Source organism: Mugil cephalus, chromosome 21, assembly GCF_022458985.1.
Source record: "Mugil cephalus isolate CIBA_MC_2020 chromosome 21, CIBA_Mcephalus_1.1, whole genome shotgun sequence".
NCBI classification, from domain to species: domain Eukaryota; kingdom Metazoa; phylum Chordata; class Actinopteri; order Mugiliformes; family Mugilidae; genus Mugil; species Mugil cephalus.
This window is the reverse complement of record NC_061790.1, coordinates 20,013,726-20,032,965: the sequence shown is the minus strand read 5'-3', so window position 1 is coordinate 20,032,965 and position 19,240 is coordinate 20,013,726. Positions and strand designations below refer to the sequence as shown.

The following is a 19,240-nucleotide window of genomic DNA, read 5'->3' as shown; positions in this document are numbered from 1 at the left end:
GTGAAATTTTCCTTACACTTAAAATAACAGACATTTAGTATTAAAAAAAACTTATTAGAAAAAAAGAATGTAAAATTTACCAGCCACATTTAGATCAGCTTGGTAACTCTTGTATTTATGGTACATTATGTTGATTTCTTTTGTGTATCTGGGTGTTACTTTTACTACCCACTGTTGTTGTTGTTTGTTTTGGGGATTGTCTCATTTGTCAATTTGACATAAAATATTATTATTTTATTATTATAAAAGAACAAAATTAAATGTAACGTAAAACAGCTGTTTTCATCAATTCTTACATAGATGATAAATCTTCTGTTATCAGAAACATTCTGCTATCCTGAGGGTTACCAGGGTTGCAACACTAAGCTTGAAACGAAAACTGTGTATATTTCTTGTATGCCTCTGGTTCATAAAGCGAACCTAGAACTGCTGGCATCAAACTACAAGAATGACTGGAGACCAGAGGGATCAAGGTTGGACCTCTTCAGTTTAATCAAAAAAATTAAAGATCTATAAGCTAAAGAACGGCATCATGTAAGAAATGCAGTGACTGTGAGTTAAAGGGGCTGAGCCTGACGGAAGAATGACACTTCTCATGTAATTCATTTTCTTTCACTCAATTCAAAAAGATGACACAAAGTAGTCTCCAAAGGATTTTACTAATCGTCTGCAAAGTAACATTCAAATAATTTGAAAATTAACAAAAGGAAAGACTTAAAAAGGGCATTTTATAAAATGTAAACAGTATACTGTTATGTCCAATTGCTTTCACAAATTATGTGGTTGTCAAAAGCATTCTACATTTCTCTGTGTTGCTGATCTATAAGGGTACTGGTGGGGGCGGAACTATCCCCACTGGGAAAGGCCCGGGACATGGTCGACCCTCAGGTCAAGGTTGCTCATCTATTGCAGTTTTATTAAATATCCATAAAAATGCATGAGCAATTAGAATTTTTAGGTTACCCACTCTGACCTACTAACTAGAATTCTCTAGAACATATATTCGAGTTTGATATGGCACAGGTAACGATAAGGTGCTCCACAAGAAGGGGAAACTACTTTGTTTCTATGGTGTTTACGATATAAACCACACAACTAATGTTAAAATATAGACAAGGGTGTAAGTATTGTTGACAAATTCTTGGCATCAGGGTGACGTCAGAACACAGGAGGAGGAGCTGTCAGCAACTACCAACCACAGCTGGCTGATGACCTGACAGCTACCTACAGTCTGTATGATGTACAGTCATATGTAGCATGAAACAGTAGACAGAAGTGTGAAAGATGATTTGGCAGACAGGAAGAAGATCAATTGTCACAAGCTGTAGTTGGAGGCACAGCTAATCTAGAGGGCAAAATTTTAGATCACTGAGCAGAGCTATAAGCTATATTCCTCTTTAGAACTGGCACACCAGCTGTTTCCATCTTATTATTATCATTATTTCTTTGTAGGCATACATTTAATCTAGGCCTACAGGAGTAAGGTTCATAAGCGTGCTTCAAACTGGAGCCACAGTGTGGCTTCAATTCCTTAAAAAGTAAAAATAAACAGTACTCAATGGATGAATAAAGAATGTGATAAACTACGTGTTATTTTACTTAGCTGTTTATCCAGACACGCTCACTTTGATGTAAGAGATGGGAGATCATTTGGCAAGTTGTTTCAGAACAAAGGACAAAAATCACATGCAATATGATATTTTAGTCTAGTCAGGCAGGTCATTCCAAAGTATAGAAGCCCTGACTGCAAATGTTCTATCACCCTTGAAAACCATTCTAGACGTGGGAACCAGGAACAGTGTATTTAAGGAGATTACAGACCACTTAGGAAAGCAAAGAAGTTTGACAAGAGGAGGACACTGTCAGTCTCTGCTCTTGGTAAATGCCCTTGTATCTATAGAAGCTTTTCTGACGTCTCAATGACACATCTAACCGTTTCTTAACAGTCATGGCACGATTGGACATGTGGTCCATCTGGGATGGAACAACTAACCCTCTGGTTAGACTGGGTTAATCTGTATATGGTACATACACTTGCATATTTTAGTCCTGTAATAGATAGAATATTGAATACAAATTCCAGTCAGAATCTTGCTCATGGGTAACCACAATAAGAACAACTAGTTTGTTGGCAACTCACAAACATTTGGCCACCAATTATGTATTGGATTCCTGAGAGAAACAACAGTTCAGTCGACATGGCCTAATGATAAAACACAGTACTTGATATGAGAGGAGAGTTAAAGGCAGGGTATGTTATTTATTTTTGCTGTTATTTTGTGCAAATTCGATAATAGCTTGTTAGCATATTGTAATTAAAATGTTATGTGAGAACAACTGACTTCTGTGCCTCCTCCTTTATAATAATCACCCAGTGACAGTATTTTTCCACCAATCACAGGCCATTTCACGGAGCGTGGCTGTTTTGGGTGTCTGTGTTGGTTACTCTACATAATGATACATATGATACTTTTACGTCCCATTGCTACTTCTCCATGCCAATGCATTTTATGCATGTTACAGTGACTGGAGTGTCAGTGCCGAAGTCGGGGTACATTCTGTACCGCTATGATCAAAAAAAAAAAAGTCCTGTCAGCTTATTTGACCTATTTTCATGCTGAAAAAGAGCCTGGGTTTAAGGGAGTGGAACTGGGGCTATGGGGGGGAGGTTACATACCCTGTTGTTAAGACTCCATAAAGTTGTTTTTACAAATAAAGGACATATTTCTTTTGGCCGTCATCTATCTTCTGTCCATGGCGGACAAATAAATAACACCGTGACATTAGCAATACTGCAATTACCTTTAAACTGACAGTGCTAATCCTAGATGATGTAGCAGGGCGACATCAGGTTCTCCTCTTGTCTAACCTTGCGCACAACAGCATCCTCTAAAAATGCAGTCTACACACTGAAGCTGCTTTGTCTGCTAATGTGCTGAGGCGCGGCAGGGCATTTGTCAGTGTAAATAACCAAAGGGAGGGATTCAAATATACACATGCTGAAAAAGGGAAACGCTAGCAGTTGTAAAAACGTAAAAAAAGGAGAGAGTCTTGCTTTTCAGACTTTCCAATAAACACAACAAATAATGACAAATAATTCAAGTAGTATTAATTATTATAATATGGATTATAATATTCTTGAGTGTCATTCAAAATAAATTAATCTGGAATGTTATAAAAAAAAATCTAATATTAATCTCCAACGTGGGACCGAGCAATCACAAATATAGACAGAATGTGCACAGGTGTCACATGTGTCACAGATGTGACGCAAAAAAAAAAAAAAAAAAAAAATTAAGGAATGATGAATGAGGTAATTTCATTCAATTCTCCTTGGCCTTTCAATTTATATTCCAAAACGTTTGAGTTGAAAGTGAAGTGACTTCAGGTGAGACGACTCCATGGTCACGTTGCACTTGTGTTACGAGATGTCTTGGTTGTCCTCTGCAGGTTCAATGGGCTCCAGTGGTCTGTACATGAAGGTGAGGAGAAATAAAGCCACATCATATGAACACCAGTACGCTGTGTGTGAGGTCACCGCTGACCAGTAGCGGCTCTCCACCAAACCCTCCCGAAGCTCAAAGTCAATGCGTCTCTCCAGTTCCACTGCAACAGAGAAAAAAAGGCTTAGTGAGTGTCAGAAATAACTGCAGCTTTCTTGTCTTATGGTGGCAGCATTGTGTGTTCTAATACATTGATTTAATCAAACTGATCTGTCAATGAACTACATACTGAAATAACCAGCTTCAAACTGAACTGTTGGGACAGGAATGTCTCCATCCAGTTAACATGATGTCATGTAGGGGCTGCTGTGGCTCAGTATGGAGACATTTGAAAATGTATCCGTTTTATGCACGAATAATGTAACATGTAAAAGATGAACCTACAACAAAGTGGGTATTTTCATTATCACTGTAAAGCGCTTTGAGTACTAAGAGGTAGGAGAACTATATAAAGACTATTTACCATTTACAAGTGCTGTGAGCTGACTAAAAAATTGATGTTCACACTCTAATATCAAGCTCCAGGTACATTTATGTTTCTCACTCAAAGCACAGCACTTACAAGAGGTGTTGTCCATGAGAGCTGAGGTGGACTGGGACATGGTATGCTCAATTTCCCTCCTCTCCTCCTCAATCTGTTTTTCCTTCTCTTCACCCTCTATCTCCGTCACCCCTTCATCTCCTGGTGCCATGTTTTCCACTTCAGAGGCTCCACCCTCAGGATCTTCCTCTACTCCGCCCACCTGGCCACTGGAGCGTGAAAAGCGAGAAAAGAGGATTCCTCCAATTCCCTTTCCAAGGCTCGCAGCACCTGATGGGTAGTGAGGTTCATCATTATATTGTATAAACAGTGAATCATCATAAAATTGAATTAAGTCATCAACAGAACTGTCTCAGGTTGTCACTAGCTGTGCTCTACGCAGCTGTTCTGAGCTGAATAGCTCTGGAAAAACAAAACCTGTAGTGAAACCAGCACTGGGCAGCAGTGTTCTTATGCTCTCATATCTTGTGGTTCAATATAACAAGTACATTGACTAAACTATTGTCAAATCAGTGCCTTGTCTTTACCAGTCACCGACTGTTTCTACTCTACAGCATCTCAGTATTTCCAGCTTCATTCCATTTATCTCACTGATTCCTCGTCACCTGTCACTTTGCAAATTACATAAAGCTATACAGAGTTTATATAAATAAAATAACAAGTACCATTGATAATGTAAAACGTTGTAGAAGACATTTCTGGACCTAGATTTCTTTGGCTTGTGGGCATTAAGGAGGGACAAAATATTTGCATCTCTCTGAAGTTTCTACTTTTCTGCATAGATAATGACTCACTCTGATCTAAAAGTAGACCAAGAGAACCCAATCAAACAAATTAAAAAGTAATATTATACTTTATATATTATACTTTTTTTTATTTGTTTATTCCAGAAAATTAACCTCTAGGATTACAGGTCAATGCCAGAGCTGCAGTGCAGGTCTTCCCCTGGCTTCTATTTTTATTTAAATTTTATTGAACACTGACTCTTGAGAATTAATATAAAAACAGCTGCTTACTATGTTATTTGTACCACAATCAATGAAGCCACAAGTCCCTCCCTAGTTGCTTACCCATTATACTGGCCTTGCCCAAGCTGGTGATGGACTCGCCATAGTGCCGTCGGGCCTGTGGAGGGGAGGTGCACGGGCTAGGGATGCTCTCTGAGTCTGAGATAGATGTGGGTTCCTTCTGGGGGTTGAGCAGTGTGGGCCGGATCTGATTGTACGGTGTTGGGCTAGTGGTGTTATACCTTCACATGACACGCACAGTCAATCAAAAACCTGCAGTCCTCATTAGTCCTACTGGACATACTGTACTTCCAATTAAAGCTGGGTCACATCATGTCAGAAGGAATATAACTTGATAATCATTGCTGTGTTTAATTAACTGTACCGCTGCTGATGGTGTCAAACGTAATGGTGTAAAAGCATTGATAGTTTTGATGAATACTAATCTGGTCTGATTATTCGTTAATAATCGACTCTTGTCTTACCAGTGGATCTGAACAGGTGCAATGTTACTGTAATGCTTTAAGATTAGAGGCTCCAATCTGTATGCCTGAAAGAAACGAATACAAATGAAGTAATTAATTTGACAATATCATTTCTCGTAATTGTTGTTTTTTTTTTATCACATTCACTTTTTATTTTACTGCATTTGCCATTTTTTCTGCTTAATTTTTGTCTGTCCAGATTGAGCTGATCACAGAAGCAGTGTAGTAACACGCAGCGCTGCCGGGACTCACCACAGGGTCTGTAGGGTGGAATATGTTGAAAAGGCGTTTGCAGATAGATGTTGGGAGGATATGGTCTTGTGCACCATTGTTTCCGGGCCGGGTCCCTCGTAATGCCAAAAACACAGCCAGAGGGGAACCCATGCAGAAGAAGTTGTCAACCTGTAGCACAGAGAGCGGGTAGATTTACCACGAGAGCACAAGAGGCACTGACTGTGAAAGGCTGTCAGACACTTGTCCCACAGCAGCTCAGTGATCAGTTATATACTACTCTGGCTGTACCTCAGGTGTGAACGTGTAAACTAATACCTGTTTGGAAGGTAGAAACAGAAAAAGGAAAAGTTTGCATCACTACATACTCAGGTTTGGGAATACCTGTTAAATCATTCTGTGTCCATCCTAGATTCTTGGGATGCTTCCAGGGACAATGTCAGTACTTCAAATCAGAAGGCTTGTAGTTAGCGTACTTGTTTTTTGCAGTGTGTCAGAAGGTTTGTAGCTGTGGTCCTATCTGGGACATCTACCGTATGGAAGTAGACTGTGACAACTGAACGTTACCTTAAATTTCAAGGCTGGCATTGCAACACAGGATGAGGTCTGCAAACCCTGGAACTGGTCCTCCAGGTCCCTCAACCTGAAAAGGATGATGGACACCATGAATTACTCCAGTGTACACATTGCCACATGTTGGCTAGTTTTATTCTATAGTGACCCATGGTTTGAGGCATCTGTTTTGTGATTGTGTTTACTATTTGACTGATCACGCAATCAGGGCCCAACATGCAGTCTGGCGTGAAACACTGAACATTATTTACATAGAGATTACTATTCATTTCAACACTGGCTTGCATGGATTGGATGTTCATGGTAAATAGATAAATTACTCCACTCTGACAGTAATAAAACAGTACATGGGATATATACCACAACTCTTTATTGGGAAAAAACATACAAAAACTTTCCTAGAGTAATGACAGTGACATGAGCTTACTACTATTACACCATCTGCTTGTACATGTTAATCCAACTCAGCACAACATACTTTCTTAATATAATACCATTTTACGTCGTAAAATGGGATTCATCAAAGGGGAAAAAGAGCGACTGCAGTGAAAAGGAAGCCGAAACACAAAACTGAGCAAGTCAAAAGCTCCCAAAAATAAGACGAAGGATGGAGGAGAGGTTGATTGGAGAAACTCAGTTACAGTGCTCCCTAATTCAGAGGCATGTCTAGAGTGGGTGGACCTGGTTCCTGTTGGCTGGCAGCAGACATACCTGACCTCCATCTCCTCATCAGGACCTAATCAAAAATTTGGGTTTAACTCTCGTTCAATAACATATTGTCTCTTGCCGTCGAGTTCTCTCCTGCCAATAGTCTTGTGTCTCCGGTGAGCCCAGCCACTTACTCCTGATCTCATCTAGATACCTGTTCTGTTATAATCAACTGTAACAATAAACCCCCTTTTTTGGATTTATTCTGTTATCTATGTTGTTTTCTTTTGTTTGGATTGTTATCTGTTATCTTTAATTGAAATTCTTTGGTTTCCTGCTCCCGCCATGCCTGAGGTCTGCATTAGGGTCCTACCTCATCGTCACACAACAAGTGCACAACAGCAAGCAAGTACAACAATAGTGAAAGTATGTATTTCTAATAATGGTGCAGATATCTAACAAAAACACAGGAAAAATAGTTCTAAATAATGATCAGCTGATCAAAAATACTGACTGGTATTAAACAAAAGATTCTCATTGGCTCATTGGAACTAAGTTTAAAATGTATCACCTCACCAACAAATTTTCTGCCTATACAGTAAGAAATGTACAAAGCATGGGACCATCAGTTACCGGTGCATTTAAGTGCACTTTTGGCCAAAAAAAGGAACAGAAACGTAGCTTACCTGAGGCGTGTAAGTCGCAGCTCCTCCTGAAGGCGACGCTCCTCGTCTCCAGGCCAGCAGACATTTGTGTCCTCTGGGTCCAGCGCCTCCTGATAATGAAAACGCACTGGGTCCCAGCCTGTCATGATGTCAAAGGTGATGACACAGCCCAGAGAGTGCGAAACTATGGACACCTTCCCGTTTTTCTCAAAGTCTGGATTTCGCGAGCAGAACAGTGAGTACAGACGATTCAGCTCCAGAGTCAAACCCCTCGTGATCTGCACAAACACACGACAACAATAAAGTATTATCTCATTTTGTTAGATATCTGCACCAATATTGTTCAAACAGGTTTTGCTACATTTGATCCACTGCATTGTTAATTGATCCTCTATTTCACTGTCATAACTCAATGCCATGCAGCCTGTTAGATTTAACCATCTTATTTAGGATTTAGCTGTGACCGAGGGGAGCTGATCAGACTCATGGGACATATACTCGGAAACTACCAGCGGGGGTGACACAGTTCAGCACCGCAACTGTGGGGAGAGAGAAGGCAGACCAAATCAGGCTGGATGTGTTTCTGAAGGGAAGATGGGAAGCTGTAGTACAGTGCAGGCCCGGGCTCACCTCATCTCTGTACAGAGGACTCGTATAGTACATAATGTCCATGGCACTGCTGTTCAGCATGTCCCTGAGCCCTCGGACCTTATCTGGAGTAATGGAATCCACCGTGTCTGAAGGAATAAGATACAATAAGTTATAAACGCACATGACGGACACTCCCAGAGGAAAGTTACTTATGCTGTTTCACATGCTAGTGAAGAATCTGTTTTACAGTAACCAGATGTAGACAGTAATGACCAGAGATTAACCATTCATTCAACTGTGTACATCTATATTTTGAAAACTACTGCAGCAGCTCAGTGTCTTGCACAAGAATGCTTCAGCATGTGGTGCAGGGATCAAACACCTAACCCTCTGGTTCTTGCACAGTCAGTAGAACTTAACTTTATATCTAATATATATAACATCACAGGGGGAACAGAAGGGGTTATCCCAAATCCTTTTAATGTGAAGGACTAAGTCAACCTCTGTCTAACCTCCAGACTACGCCTGCCATCATGGCATGTCGGTGCCTCCCCAACAACACACGGACTTTCTCACATGTGGATATCTGTTGTTGGAGTAAACATTTTTGGATATTTTTTATTTTATTTAAATTTATATTAGAATTTCCTTGCCTTGAGAGTTTGTACTTTTTGTTCATGATTCATAAGTTCACCATTTTCCTTCTCCTGCCTCCCTAATTCAGAGAAACTAGTAATAGTTGTCATAATAATCACTACTACTGACTAAGTGTCATTGTCTGTGTCCCTCACTGCCTTTGTATTGAACTGAGTAGGCGAATTGCAACATTACAAGATTATCATGTCATGAATTAGTTTGGTTTTACCTAAAACTGAAATAATCCAAGTCCTGATACTAATTTTCAAAATGGACAGGTCAGTATATAATTGAATTGTGTAACCAAGCTTTTAACCTGCCAGGTTTTTCACATTTCAAGAGAGAAGAGACCGGAATAAGATCAGTACATGTTTTTCTGTGTAAAGAAAGATTTGCTTTTGGGTGGTTGTAAACTGGGGTGCAGCATACCTCCATCCAGACAGAGTTTCGACCTCCACTCCACAGGAAGGAACTCTACATGCTCTGTGGTGCGGTCAGAGAAGTGCTTCTCCTCCATCTTTCTTGCAGCGTCTCTCATCCTGTCCACCATCAAAGACCAAGCCATTACTTCCAGAGTAATTACTAATCTAAATTCTCTGCTCCTCATTGGAAAATGACATGTCATACATGCTGGTGTTCCTGATGATGCGACCCTGGTCCATCTTCTGGCCAATGCCATGCACCACAAAAACAATGTGTGTCGTTTCCGGTGGGGTGTCCTCAGGTGCTGCCTCCTCCACATACCCCCGATGAAGACGTGTCCCACTGCTGGAGGCTGAAGGCATGAGAGAGAACATGTTGTGTGTTCCACAACAATGTGCCTGAGTTTAGTTTTCTGATGTAAAGCAAATGTTTGTGTTCCTTGATTGTGAGATGATTCGTCCTGATTGTCTTCTTATTTCATTTTTTTTTGTTTGTTTGTTTAACAAAAAAAGTATTGGTAGCTATGGATGTAATTACACATCTTTTAGCCGTTATAACCATGATACCAGACCTTCAGAGTGAAGCAAGAAATGAACAGTGCTAACCAAAGCCACAAAAGCTAGCTCTTGTATGTTGTTTCAGGTATCAAAAAAAAAATTAGTAAGAGTGGTTGGAGAAGATCTATCTTGTCTATCTATTTTCAGACCCATGGTCATGGGATCAATTCAGTCAACTCTCCTCTGGTACATTTTTCCACGTACCTTTCGAGAAGCCCAGTTTCTGAGTGACGGTGCGGGCAATCTTGGAGGTGGTTGCGTCACTGTACAGGTACACCTCGTCCACACTGTGCCAGTCCACGTGACTCTTGCTCAGTTTCAGGCTGTGGACGGCTGCAATGGGGTCACACTGTGATTAGGAGCTATGGACACAATGTATCCAGCATAATTCATTCACTACTGCATGTGACAGTGCGTGGAATACTGGTGTGAAACTCCACTGCGTTGTGTTTACAAAAGCCATGACTGAACCTACTTAGTGGCTCAGATCACGGTTACCCCTTAATCAGAACCACCTCTATCTTCTACCACACCATTATCTTTGTCTGCTTTTCTTACATTTACATTTTACTTCTCTTTTTGTCTACCCTCTGCTTTACAATCCTTACCATCTTTGCTGTCCACGGTTGTGGTCACGGACTCCATCTCATAGGTGTCCTTCATCTGTTGACCCCGGAAGCAGGCAAGGTGCTCCAGCTCAATGAGGTCACTCTCATCCTCCTCAAGGGGAAGCCACGTTCCATCAATAAACCACTGACCCCTCATCACAGGAATACGATCTTGTTCTGGGGTACAAAACATGGGGTATTTCCAACAAAAAAATATTCACACATGAATAGTATGCCACTTAGGGACTGTAAATAAAATAACATTTCGGAAAGCTTTTCATGCACTAGTTTTGAGGCCCACAAAGATCCATGGCAACTATTTCTCATTTGCTCAGTTAATTAATTTGATATGACTAAAAGAAGAAAAGGAATATTTGACATGTTATGAATTCCAAACAATCAATATCATGCCAACATTCACATACTGTTCAGTAAATGCATCTTTGATATGAAAACTAGAGAGAGCATTACAATCAGCAACGGTGCCATCTAACTGTATTTTACGACAACAAATAAGGCTGTTTAGTCAAACAGGACAGCAATAAAACTGGGAACAATAATAAAACAGTAAAACAGTGAACAGAAACAAATCAAGAGATGGAAACCCTTGCAAGAAAATAGCCTCTTCTAACACAACAGTAATTCTCTTTCGAAGGTCACAAAATATGCATCCAAACTAAACACATCATTCAGATTTTGGTTTGTAAACCTAGCAAATAGAAATACCAAAGACTCGTTTTCCAGTCTCGTGACATAAATGTATTTGTATGCAGTTATGGTGCTTGTTTCCTACACAGGAGGGACCTCATTCACGTAGGAAGAAAAAAGTCCATATCTCAAAAACTTCCACACAATAACGACGATCTATAACTGATCTATAACAAAATGTCTGGGGAGACTAAAGGGTAAAATGAGGATAGTATTCAATACAGTTAGAGGCAGGGCACAATCGAATAGTGGAAATCATAAATGAAAGAAGTGGTGATGCTAGCAGTAGTGGATGTGGTAATAACTGAACTTCTGAATTCTACTGCTTGCCTATTTTCAAAGACCTAATATTCTAATTTATCTTTATTTTGACCACCCTTAAAGAACACCCTGTGCATCTGAAAAGCAAAGAGCTGCATTCCATTGTGTTTGCATGCTCTCTGACTGTGGATATATATCTTGCTCACGGTTCCAGTAAACGGGGTAGCATTCCTTCTCCTTGATATTCACTTCATAGAGCCCTCCTCTGACACACACAGCCTCCACGCTGATGCCCACGTCGTCCGTGTCTTTCGCTTCCTCTGACGACGAGCGCCGTGTCCCCTCGCCCCCTCGGACCGGCGGCTCCTCCTGGATGCCTCCACCCTCCACGGCCCAGCTCTCTGGCGGGATGTCGTCGGACGTGACTGCATCATTCCCGTTGGCCTCGGCGGGCTCGGCGGGGGGCCTGACCTTGTCTGGGTTCTGTTCACAGAATCTCCGATAGACGACTTCAATTTTCAGGGAGTCGTGTCCAACGAATGGCTTCCAGGTCCGCTTATCCTCCTTGTAAAACCAGCGGACTTCCTCCGGACCGAGTTCAGTGACCACCTCGCCGCGGTGCCTGGAGCTGTTGGACCGTATGCGCTTCTTGGTTGTGACGTTCTCCTCGCCATTGCCGTAGTTTGGGTCCAGATAGGACGAGCTGGGGTACTCCAGCACCATGCCGTCCTGGGACAACCTGTCCCTCCTTAGCAGCGGCAGGTGCCTGTCCAAGCCGGGCTGCGAGGGCTCCCTGTCCACTGCATCCTCACTGTCTCCCATCGGATTGTCGTCATAGCCAGACACAAACACATCGTTTGCCATATCCCATTCACTACTGCTGACCGAGTTATTATCTGAGCTCTGCTGGCGAATAGTCGATTTATCTTCAGCATAGCTGCTCATGTTGATGAACCAATGAACAGACAGACCCGACGCACTGAAACAGTCTAATAAAATGTGTAACACTATGCCAGCCGCCCGACTGTTACGCCGGATTAACGGTTTCTTTCTGCCCAGCTGGTAACATCTGTAGCCTATGCAAAATCATCCCGACCTACAGCATGTCTTCATATGTTAAATGTCAAAATATATGAATGACACACATACGTTATTCTTTACTGACTGCACTCGCTCCTGTAAACATTCATTTCCCCCTAAAACTAACATAATAATAAATATGATAATAATAAAAGCGTATGTGGTAATCTCAATTGCTCCACGATGTCAAGTAAAATACAAGGAAAACACTTCCTGTTTCAACCTTCAACATAAAACCAATATGGGCGTGGAAGAATAAGTGGATTTAAAAATTATATTGAGTATGTATTCAAAAGTGTACTTACAACTAAAAATACAACTCTTAAATATTTTTTTTTACCGTTACTCAATGTGATATGCTACAGTGTAATGTCAAACATAGATTTCAGCCGTTTACATGCTTTTAATTTGAAGATCATGACGCTGGTTCTTGCTTTCCTCTAGAGTCGAGCTTGCTCGGACCATTAGGTTGTGGGCCGAAAACAAAGAGATGTGACTAATGTTTTGGCAGTAATATCTAAACAGGCGCACACACAAAAAAAGACCGATTCAGTCGTCCTGCGTTTAAAGATAATACAATTTTTGTTTTGATTAAGGCCTCAACTACTTGTACATATTATACCTCTTAGGCCACCGTAGTTTTAGATCGGGATTTCCTGTTTTGGTCGTCACCTGAACTTTTTCCTCTGTATGTGTATATAAACGATATAAAATGTGTCATTAAGTGACACAAATGATGTAAAATGGCAGCAGTTTTTCTGGTCACCCTTTATGAGTACTCCCCGTTGTTTTACATTTGTGTAGTTTCTTTGTGCTTTGTGGTAACTGCAGCCATGGTTCTCGGCTGGTAAGTGATATTTAGCTAGGTTAGCTTAGCCACCATCCTAGCAACAACCATTTGATAGAATACTTCAACGTAATATCTGTGCACGTGTGCTTTTAGGAGTTGCTCGACTCATTTGTCATTATATTTTTGTTTAAATACTTTGGCAGAATACAATACATATCATTTGTGTCAGCTACAGCATTAATCACAAGTAAGCAAGTAAGTTACTGGTTATATACTGTATGTAACACTCGAAACGTGCAAATTAGGAATATAAATACAAACTTTTTACAGCAAAACAAATGTATTGCTATTCATCTCATACGTGCACGTATTAAAGTGGTTGACTGGATCAGAATGTAAGACAAAACATCATAAATCATAAAATTATTTGAAGAGGAAATGTCCAAGAGTGTTAACAGTAGTTGTAGATTCACCCTTTTCTGAATCTTAGTATTGGACACAGTCAACTTGGAGTTTGATGAGAAGGGCTTAAAATATGAGTACTAATCAGCCAGTCAGGGGATGTTAGTAAGGTTCATTGGTCAAATAATGTTCAACAAATAAATCTTTTAAAACCTTATTTTGTGGATAAACCTCAGTGTTGTGTTTATCTGTTTCAATGAAAAAGAGTAAAGTGAGTGCGACACATCACTGTTCACTTTCCCTCCTGTCGTCAGGTTTGGCTTTGATGTCCCGGTCATCCTTCGTAGTTATGAAGAAACTGAGTCGATCATACCAACCCCTGAGAAACAAATGGTTCAGGTTACTAATCCCTTCTCTCTGGAGTTGGGCTCTGGGCCAGCAAGTGTCACTGGTGAGAATCTCCATCATCAAGAATATAATATTATTAGTATCAGGATTCAACCAAGTCTGATCTTCTGTAGGTTTGCCATGTCCCTGCAGCATCCAAACATCTTCTTCCTCTTTTGTTTTAATCCAGGTTGGCTAGCATCAAAACTGCCAAAACTCCCTAGAAATACCTACATGACTAAATTTATGAATTTATGGTTATACAGGTTTTCTGAAGTCAAGGTGTGAGCTATTCCCTTCTGGCTACTGTCTTCAGTACTATTATTATTGGACTGAAGCCAGTCACACTGTGCAGATGTGATCTAGGGAAATATAAGAAATATAAAGAAAGCCTTTATGAATTTAGTGTAGGGAAAATTTAGTTAATTTAAGTTTGGACTGGGACTTGGATCAGCCGATAGTGAATATTGAAAGATTGGGGGGCAAAAAAACTTCACTGGGACATCCCTATAATGCAGTCATAGGAAAGGATGTAGTCATCCTAACTTGAATATATAATATCTACGTATGTTAAATACCCCATCATCTATAACATATCCTAAAGGCTTATGTGAAAATGGCAGTTGATCTTTCCATTTACACTGTGCTACATAATATGCAATATATCTCTCTTGTTCTTTCACTAGTGCTTAGAAAATAGTTTTGTTCTAGTTCTGTGGTTGGAAGCATTCATGCATTTGTAAAATTACCGGTGGAGACTGCTGTGAATACGCAGGATTATGAAGACTGACCTCAGATGTCGCCAGCCTGTTATATAGCCAGTATTACCACTGAGCAGTTTTTATTGTGTCCCAGACTGTAACATTTGCAAACACGCCTTTGCAGATGGTGTGTCAGTGAGGCCTGGCTGTCTGGAGCCGTGTGTCCTGACCTGTTTCTGGGGCTGTGAGGTCAGCGCTCTGCAGGGAGCACTGCAGGTCCACCAGCATGGCCCAAGGCTCAGCAACCCCCAACGTTTCCAGGAGGCCCTTCACCACCGGTTCCACTACTGCCAGAGCTTCCGGTATCCTTTACATTACTGACAAAAACTCACAGGGAACAAGCTTATTGGATAAAAAATTATGGGTTGACACCGCCTATGCATGTTTAGCCACTAAAAGTAAATCGTTGTTTCAGTACCATAAATTTTGGGTATGGTCCGCCTTTGCTTTTTCATACAACACCAGTTCTCAGTAAGTAAGCAAGTAAGTATTATCTAGTAAAATAAAATAAACAGTTTAATAAACCAGTTGTTTGGTCAGTTGCATAGCAACAGTGGCATGGATCGTGTCTCATGGTGAATTCCACAGCCAATGACAGCCAAACACAGAAAGTCCAGGAAAAAATGGCCAAAAACCATGTTGGTTTACAGAAAAACAAGAACAAGTCTGACAAAAAGCAACCACAATAACACAATAAGAATGACCTAAAAAGGTAAAAATCATGGAGCTACGGGGCAACAAGCCGCCATTCTTTCGGGTGCATTTTAAATAACGTTCCCTCACTGTTTGACTATACCTGCGAAAAAAACAATATGAACTGAATAAACACTGAATAAACACTACATATGGATAACAGAAGCCATGCAAACAGTGCAAACTTTGAGAAAACAGCTTGTTCAGTATTTTTGTGTATGAAATAAATAGCCTGCCATTACCACACTCAATTCTTATCAGAATGTGAGTCTGGTAACAATCGTCTTCTCACATAAGAAGAAGTTGTTGTGGGGGTTGGTACAATAAACATACACATAAGTCCAGAAAATTAAACAGTACAAGAAGCATCAGAAATTATAAATAGAGGATAAACTATACAGACTGTGCATTAAAAACTGCACATTAATGGGCAGTGTTAAAATAAAAGCATCAACAAACAAATTGTGTTAATGTAACACATGAGACTGTAGCAAGGCCAGGATGGTGGCACCGAAATCCACAAACAGACAAATCCTGACATAGGTTCCTGTAGAGTCCAGGTGCTGGAGGATGAGATTGAAAGCCATATTTAATGCATCATTTACAGACCTGTTGGCTCTGTAGGTGATCTGCAGGGGGTCCAGATAAGGCTCGGTGATGGCCAGGAAGGACAGGAGAGGTGCTCAAATGACTTAATTTCCACAGACGTCAGGGCGACTGGTCTGGAGTCAGCACGGTGCTTCAACGTGGAAGGAGGGACATAATCTGGCCCTGAGGCTTTGCAGAGGTTCTGTTTATTGGAGGATATAAAATAAGTTAACTGCCTGGAAATTCAAATCAGCCACTACAAGATCTACTCACTCGCATTAAAATCTATACAGTAAATAGTTCAAGGTATTTAGGGCTAGGTGTCACAGTACACGGCCATCCTTACTGTTGCAACATCAGTCAGTCAAAGCAGTCTGTGCTGTGACGGTGACAAGATACATACTCATGTTGTGTTTGCTGAATAGAAGCTGTCAGTGTTAGCCTCTCTGACTCCACCCTCTCAGTATCGGCTGTGAAGATCGAGAGGAACGCCATACAAAGATTCCCGCTGACCAGGAGATAACAGATTTTGGGCCATTGCCAAGACGGCACTACCCTCTTGTAGCCGTGCTGACAGTGGAGGAGGCTGAAGCCACGGACGTTTACAACATTGTGAGTTGATCTGTGTGTGTCTTGCTTGTTTTTGTCTCAGATGACCAGACTCATCAGGGTCTCTGTATTTGCACTGCACACATGTTTCTTGAAGATCTATTTGCGACACTGTTTACAATCTAGATGAAAACTGTCTGTCCTTTGTGTTTCAGATGGCAAGTGTGACAGTTATTCACGTTCCTGATGAAAGATACAACCTTTCTCCACGGGTCCTTTTTCAGTACCTTCTAACCTCTCAGGGGAGCATGTACGAGTTAAAAGTATGTTTTTGAAAAGGATTTTCTGCTTATCCACAACCTGGCAAGCCAGAAAATGATTCTTAACTCAAGGTGTATGAAATCACTATAAATCATGTGTAAATAATGCATGTCTTTTAACTCATAGTAAAATAGTCCCCATATTTCTCAGTTCCATAGATTAGCAATGAGATTTTAAAAATGTAAAAGATGAAAATGAAGCCTGATTTAGTTTAAAGGGAATGTGTCATCTGTAAGTGCATGTCTGTGTGGGAAAAGCTGTTCCTGTGGGATGCATATTCCACTAGTCATCTGGCTCACTGGTGTATGGTTAAGAGTATATATAGTTAAGCGTGATTTTTTTTACCTCTGTGACAAGTATTTTCTGTTAAAGCGCCATACTTTCTGTCTCTTTCAGCCTCTCTTCATGTCAGCTGAAAGTGGGGGGATGTCTGGACCTCAGAACTCAGATCAGAATACCCAACCGAGTGAACTCAACGAGGATGCCAGCGGCGTGGAACACAGTCCAGTGCTGGAGGATGAGGATTGGTCAGAAGGGACGGAGAAAGGCTGCGTTGTCTGTCAGAATGCGACGGTGAACAGGGTGCTCCTGCCATGCAGACATGCTTGTGCATGTGACAGTTGTGTGTTACATGTCCAGCATTGTCCTATTTGCAGAGCTTTCATCCTGGAGTCGTTTGCCCTGACACGCCCAGCAGCAGAACAGTGACTCCAGGGACTGTGATTGTAGAGATAACATACAGTGAATCAAAATAAGCCCTGCAACTCCCTGTCACCGAATCTTGGTCTTGAACTAATTTAATGTTAACATTGCATTAGATTGCCACCAGCAAGCTTACTTAAACCATTTCTTTCTTACTATTCATATCATCTTGCTGCACGATGTGTTAATGAAGATGCAGCACCTTCTTGCAGCATGTGCTGCCAGGAATGAAGAGTGTGCTTGCATGTGTAATTTAGTAAGGAGAGGTCAAGTAGGTGAAGGTAATAGTTTGGTGGTTAGACTCCCAAGAGGAGTGGTGTCATATATCTGAATCTAAGCCGATGAAGGTAGACAAGAACAGGACCTCCCTGGAGTCTGGATGCTGGTGGTGGCCGATCTAGCAGGGAGGAGGACTTTTGAGAGGCTTAGGACTTTCTGAAGCAGAGGAGAAAATGATGGACAGAAGAGACATGAGAGATATTCAACAGAATGACAGTGAATTAATTAAACGCTACACATTGGATTTTACCCTTGTTAATACTAAATGGATGAAGAGCAAAAATGACCAGCATGGCAAATGAATGGAAGCAAATAAATACAACTGTCAGCATGGGAATACTGTGCAAGTGGGCCTGAATTTTCATACATTTTCAAAGATAAATTTAAAGTAAATCTTATTATTTATTTAAGAGATTTTCTTTCTATGTAAAATATTATTCTAATGACACAGTCTTCATAGAGATCAGATTCTATGATTAAGTCATTATCACCAAAAGTGTATTTTTATCCAGCTTTTTGGATCAATGAAAAGATGCCTCATACCTAGCAACAGGGTCAACCACACCTCCTCACTAAGATCAGAGTTTCTGTCCATTCCTTGCTAAGAATTCTCTGAGAATGCCCTGGAATCACTCCTAAGATAACACTCCTTGCTAGGAAGTTTTAGGCTAAGTCAGGAGCTCTCTGAGAGGACTCTCACAGTCTTTAGGAAAATGGGCCCTGGAGAAAAAACTACTTGTATGGTAAGCTGCTGGTAGCCCTGTACTGCGCCATGTGCAACAGTGACTATCCTGACATGCTGTGGGAACATGCAGCCTTGTTGTATCATGTGTACAGTGACAATAAAGACTCCTCACCTTAAGTTCTGATATGATTTACCGTCTGCTGTTTTAAGACAGCTGTGTAGATATTTACTGCATGCCTCAGATCATTTAAATCCATATTTATACAATTTCCCCCCGTCACTCTGGCATATGTGGATCTTAGTTCCATCTGTCCAAAGGATGTCTTACTAGAGCTAGCCTGTCTTTTAACATGTCTTATTTGGTTTTACTATTCTCAAGGATTATGTATTGGCCATTCAAAAAAACAGGCCATTTCCCATTCATTCAAGTTTAATTTCCAAAATACTGATTTAAATTATCTTTAAGCAACTGTTTTGATAATACAGATCTTTACCTCACAGATAAATATGTACTGTGCCATCTCAATCACTTAGTTTTGTATTTCTTCAAGGTATAATCAACATGT

General features: G+C 40.7%; 2 protein-coding genes and 1 long non-coding RNA gene across 3 annotated transcripts; 1 reads left to right on the top strand and 2 right to left on the bottom strand.

The window, feature by feature from the left end:
* Positions 1–468: 468 nt before the first annotated feature.
* On the bottom strand, positions 469–12,718 carry ddhd1b (DDHD domain containing 1b). The gene is made up of 13 exons (XM_047574273.1): positions 11,644–12,718; positions 10,469–10,645; positions 10,065–10,193; positions 9,508–9,655; positions 9,310–9,419; positions 8,284–8,390; positions 7,675–7,931; positions 6,335–6,410; positions 5,789–5,938; positions 5,537–5,601; positions 5,115–5,293; positions 4,066–4,314; positions 469–3,606 (listed from the first exon to the last, which is right to left on the bottom strand). Exons 1-13 carry the CDS (start codon positions 12,380–12,382, stop codon positions 3,422–3,424), a joined length of 2,571 nt encoding a protein of 856 aa, XP_047430229.1. The 5' UTR covers positions 12,383–12,718; the 3' UTR covers positions 469–3,421.
* A 269-nt stretch (positions 12,719–12,987) lies between these two features.
* Positions 12,988–18,851, top strand: cgrrf1 (cell growth regulator with ring finger domain 1). The gene is made up of 6 exons (XM_047573687.1): positions 12,988–13,364; positions 14,024–14,160; positions 14,982–15,159; positions 16,603–16,750; positions 16,903–17,010; positions 17,405–18,851. Exons 1-6 carry the CDS (start codon positions 13,261–13,263, stop codon positions 17,714–17,716), a joined length of 987 nt encoding a protein of 328 aa, XP_047429643.1. The 5' UTR covers positions 12,988–13,260; the 3' UTR covers positions 17,717–18,851.
* Positions 15,353–17,456, bottom strand: LOC124998983. The gene is made up of 2 exons (XR_007111117.1): positions 17,354–17,456; positions 15,353–16,340 (listed from the first exon to the last, which is right to left on the bottom strand). It is a non-coding gene; the product is annotated as an uncharacterized LOC124998983 (long non-coding RNA).
* Positions 18,852–19,240: the final 389 nt, after the last annotated feature.

What these genes read in the sequence shown, in the direction of transcription:
- cgrrf1 (XM_047573687.1), top strand. Translation starts at nt 13,261, where the DNA reads ATGGCAGCAGTTTTTCTGGTCACCCTTTATGAGTACTCCCCGTTGTTT. An exon ending in GCAGCCATGGTTCTCGGCTG is followed by an intron (nt 13,365 to 14,023) that starts GTAAGTGATATT and finishes TCCTGTCGTCAG; the next exon opens with GTTTGGCTTTGATGTCCCGG. An exon ending in CACTACTGCCAGAGCTTCCG is followed by an intron (nt 15,160 to 16,602) that starts GTATCCTTTACA and finishes CCACCCTCTCAG; the next exon opens with TATCGGCTGTGAAGATCGAG.
- ddhd1b (XM_047574273.1), bottom strand. Translation starts at nt 12,382, where the DNA reads ATGAGCAGCTATGCTGAAGATAAATCGACTATTCGCCAGCAGAGCTCA. An exon ending in AACCGTGGACAGCAAAGATG is followed by an intron (nt 10,194 to 10,468) that starts GTAAGGATTGTA and finishes ACCCCATTGCAG; the next exon opens with CCGTCCACAGCCTGAAACTG. An exon ending in TGCCAGCCTTGAAATTTAAG is followed by an intron (nt 5,939 to 6,334) that starts GTAACGTTCAGT and finishes TCTGTGCTACAG; the next exon opens with GTTGACAACTTCTTCTGCAT.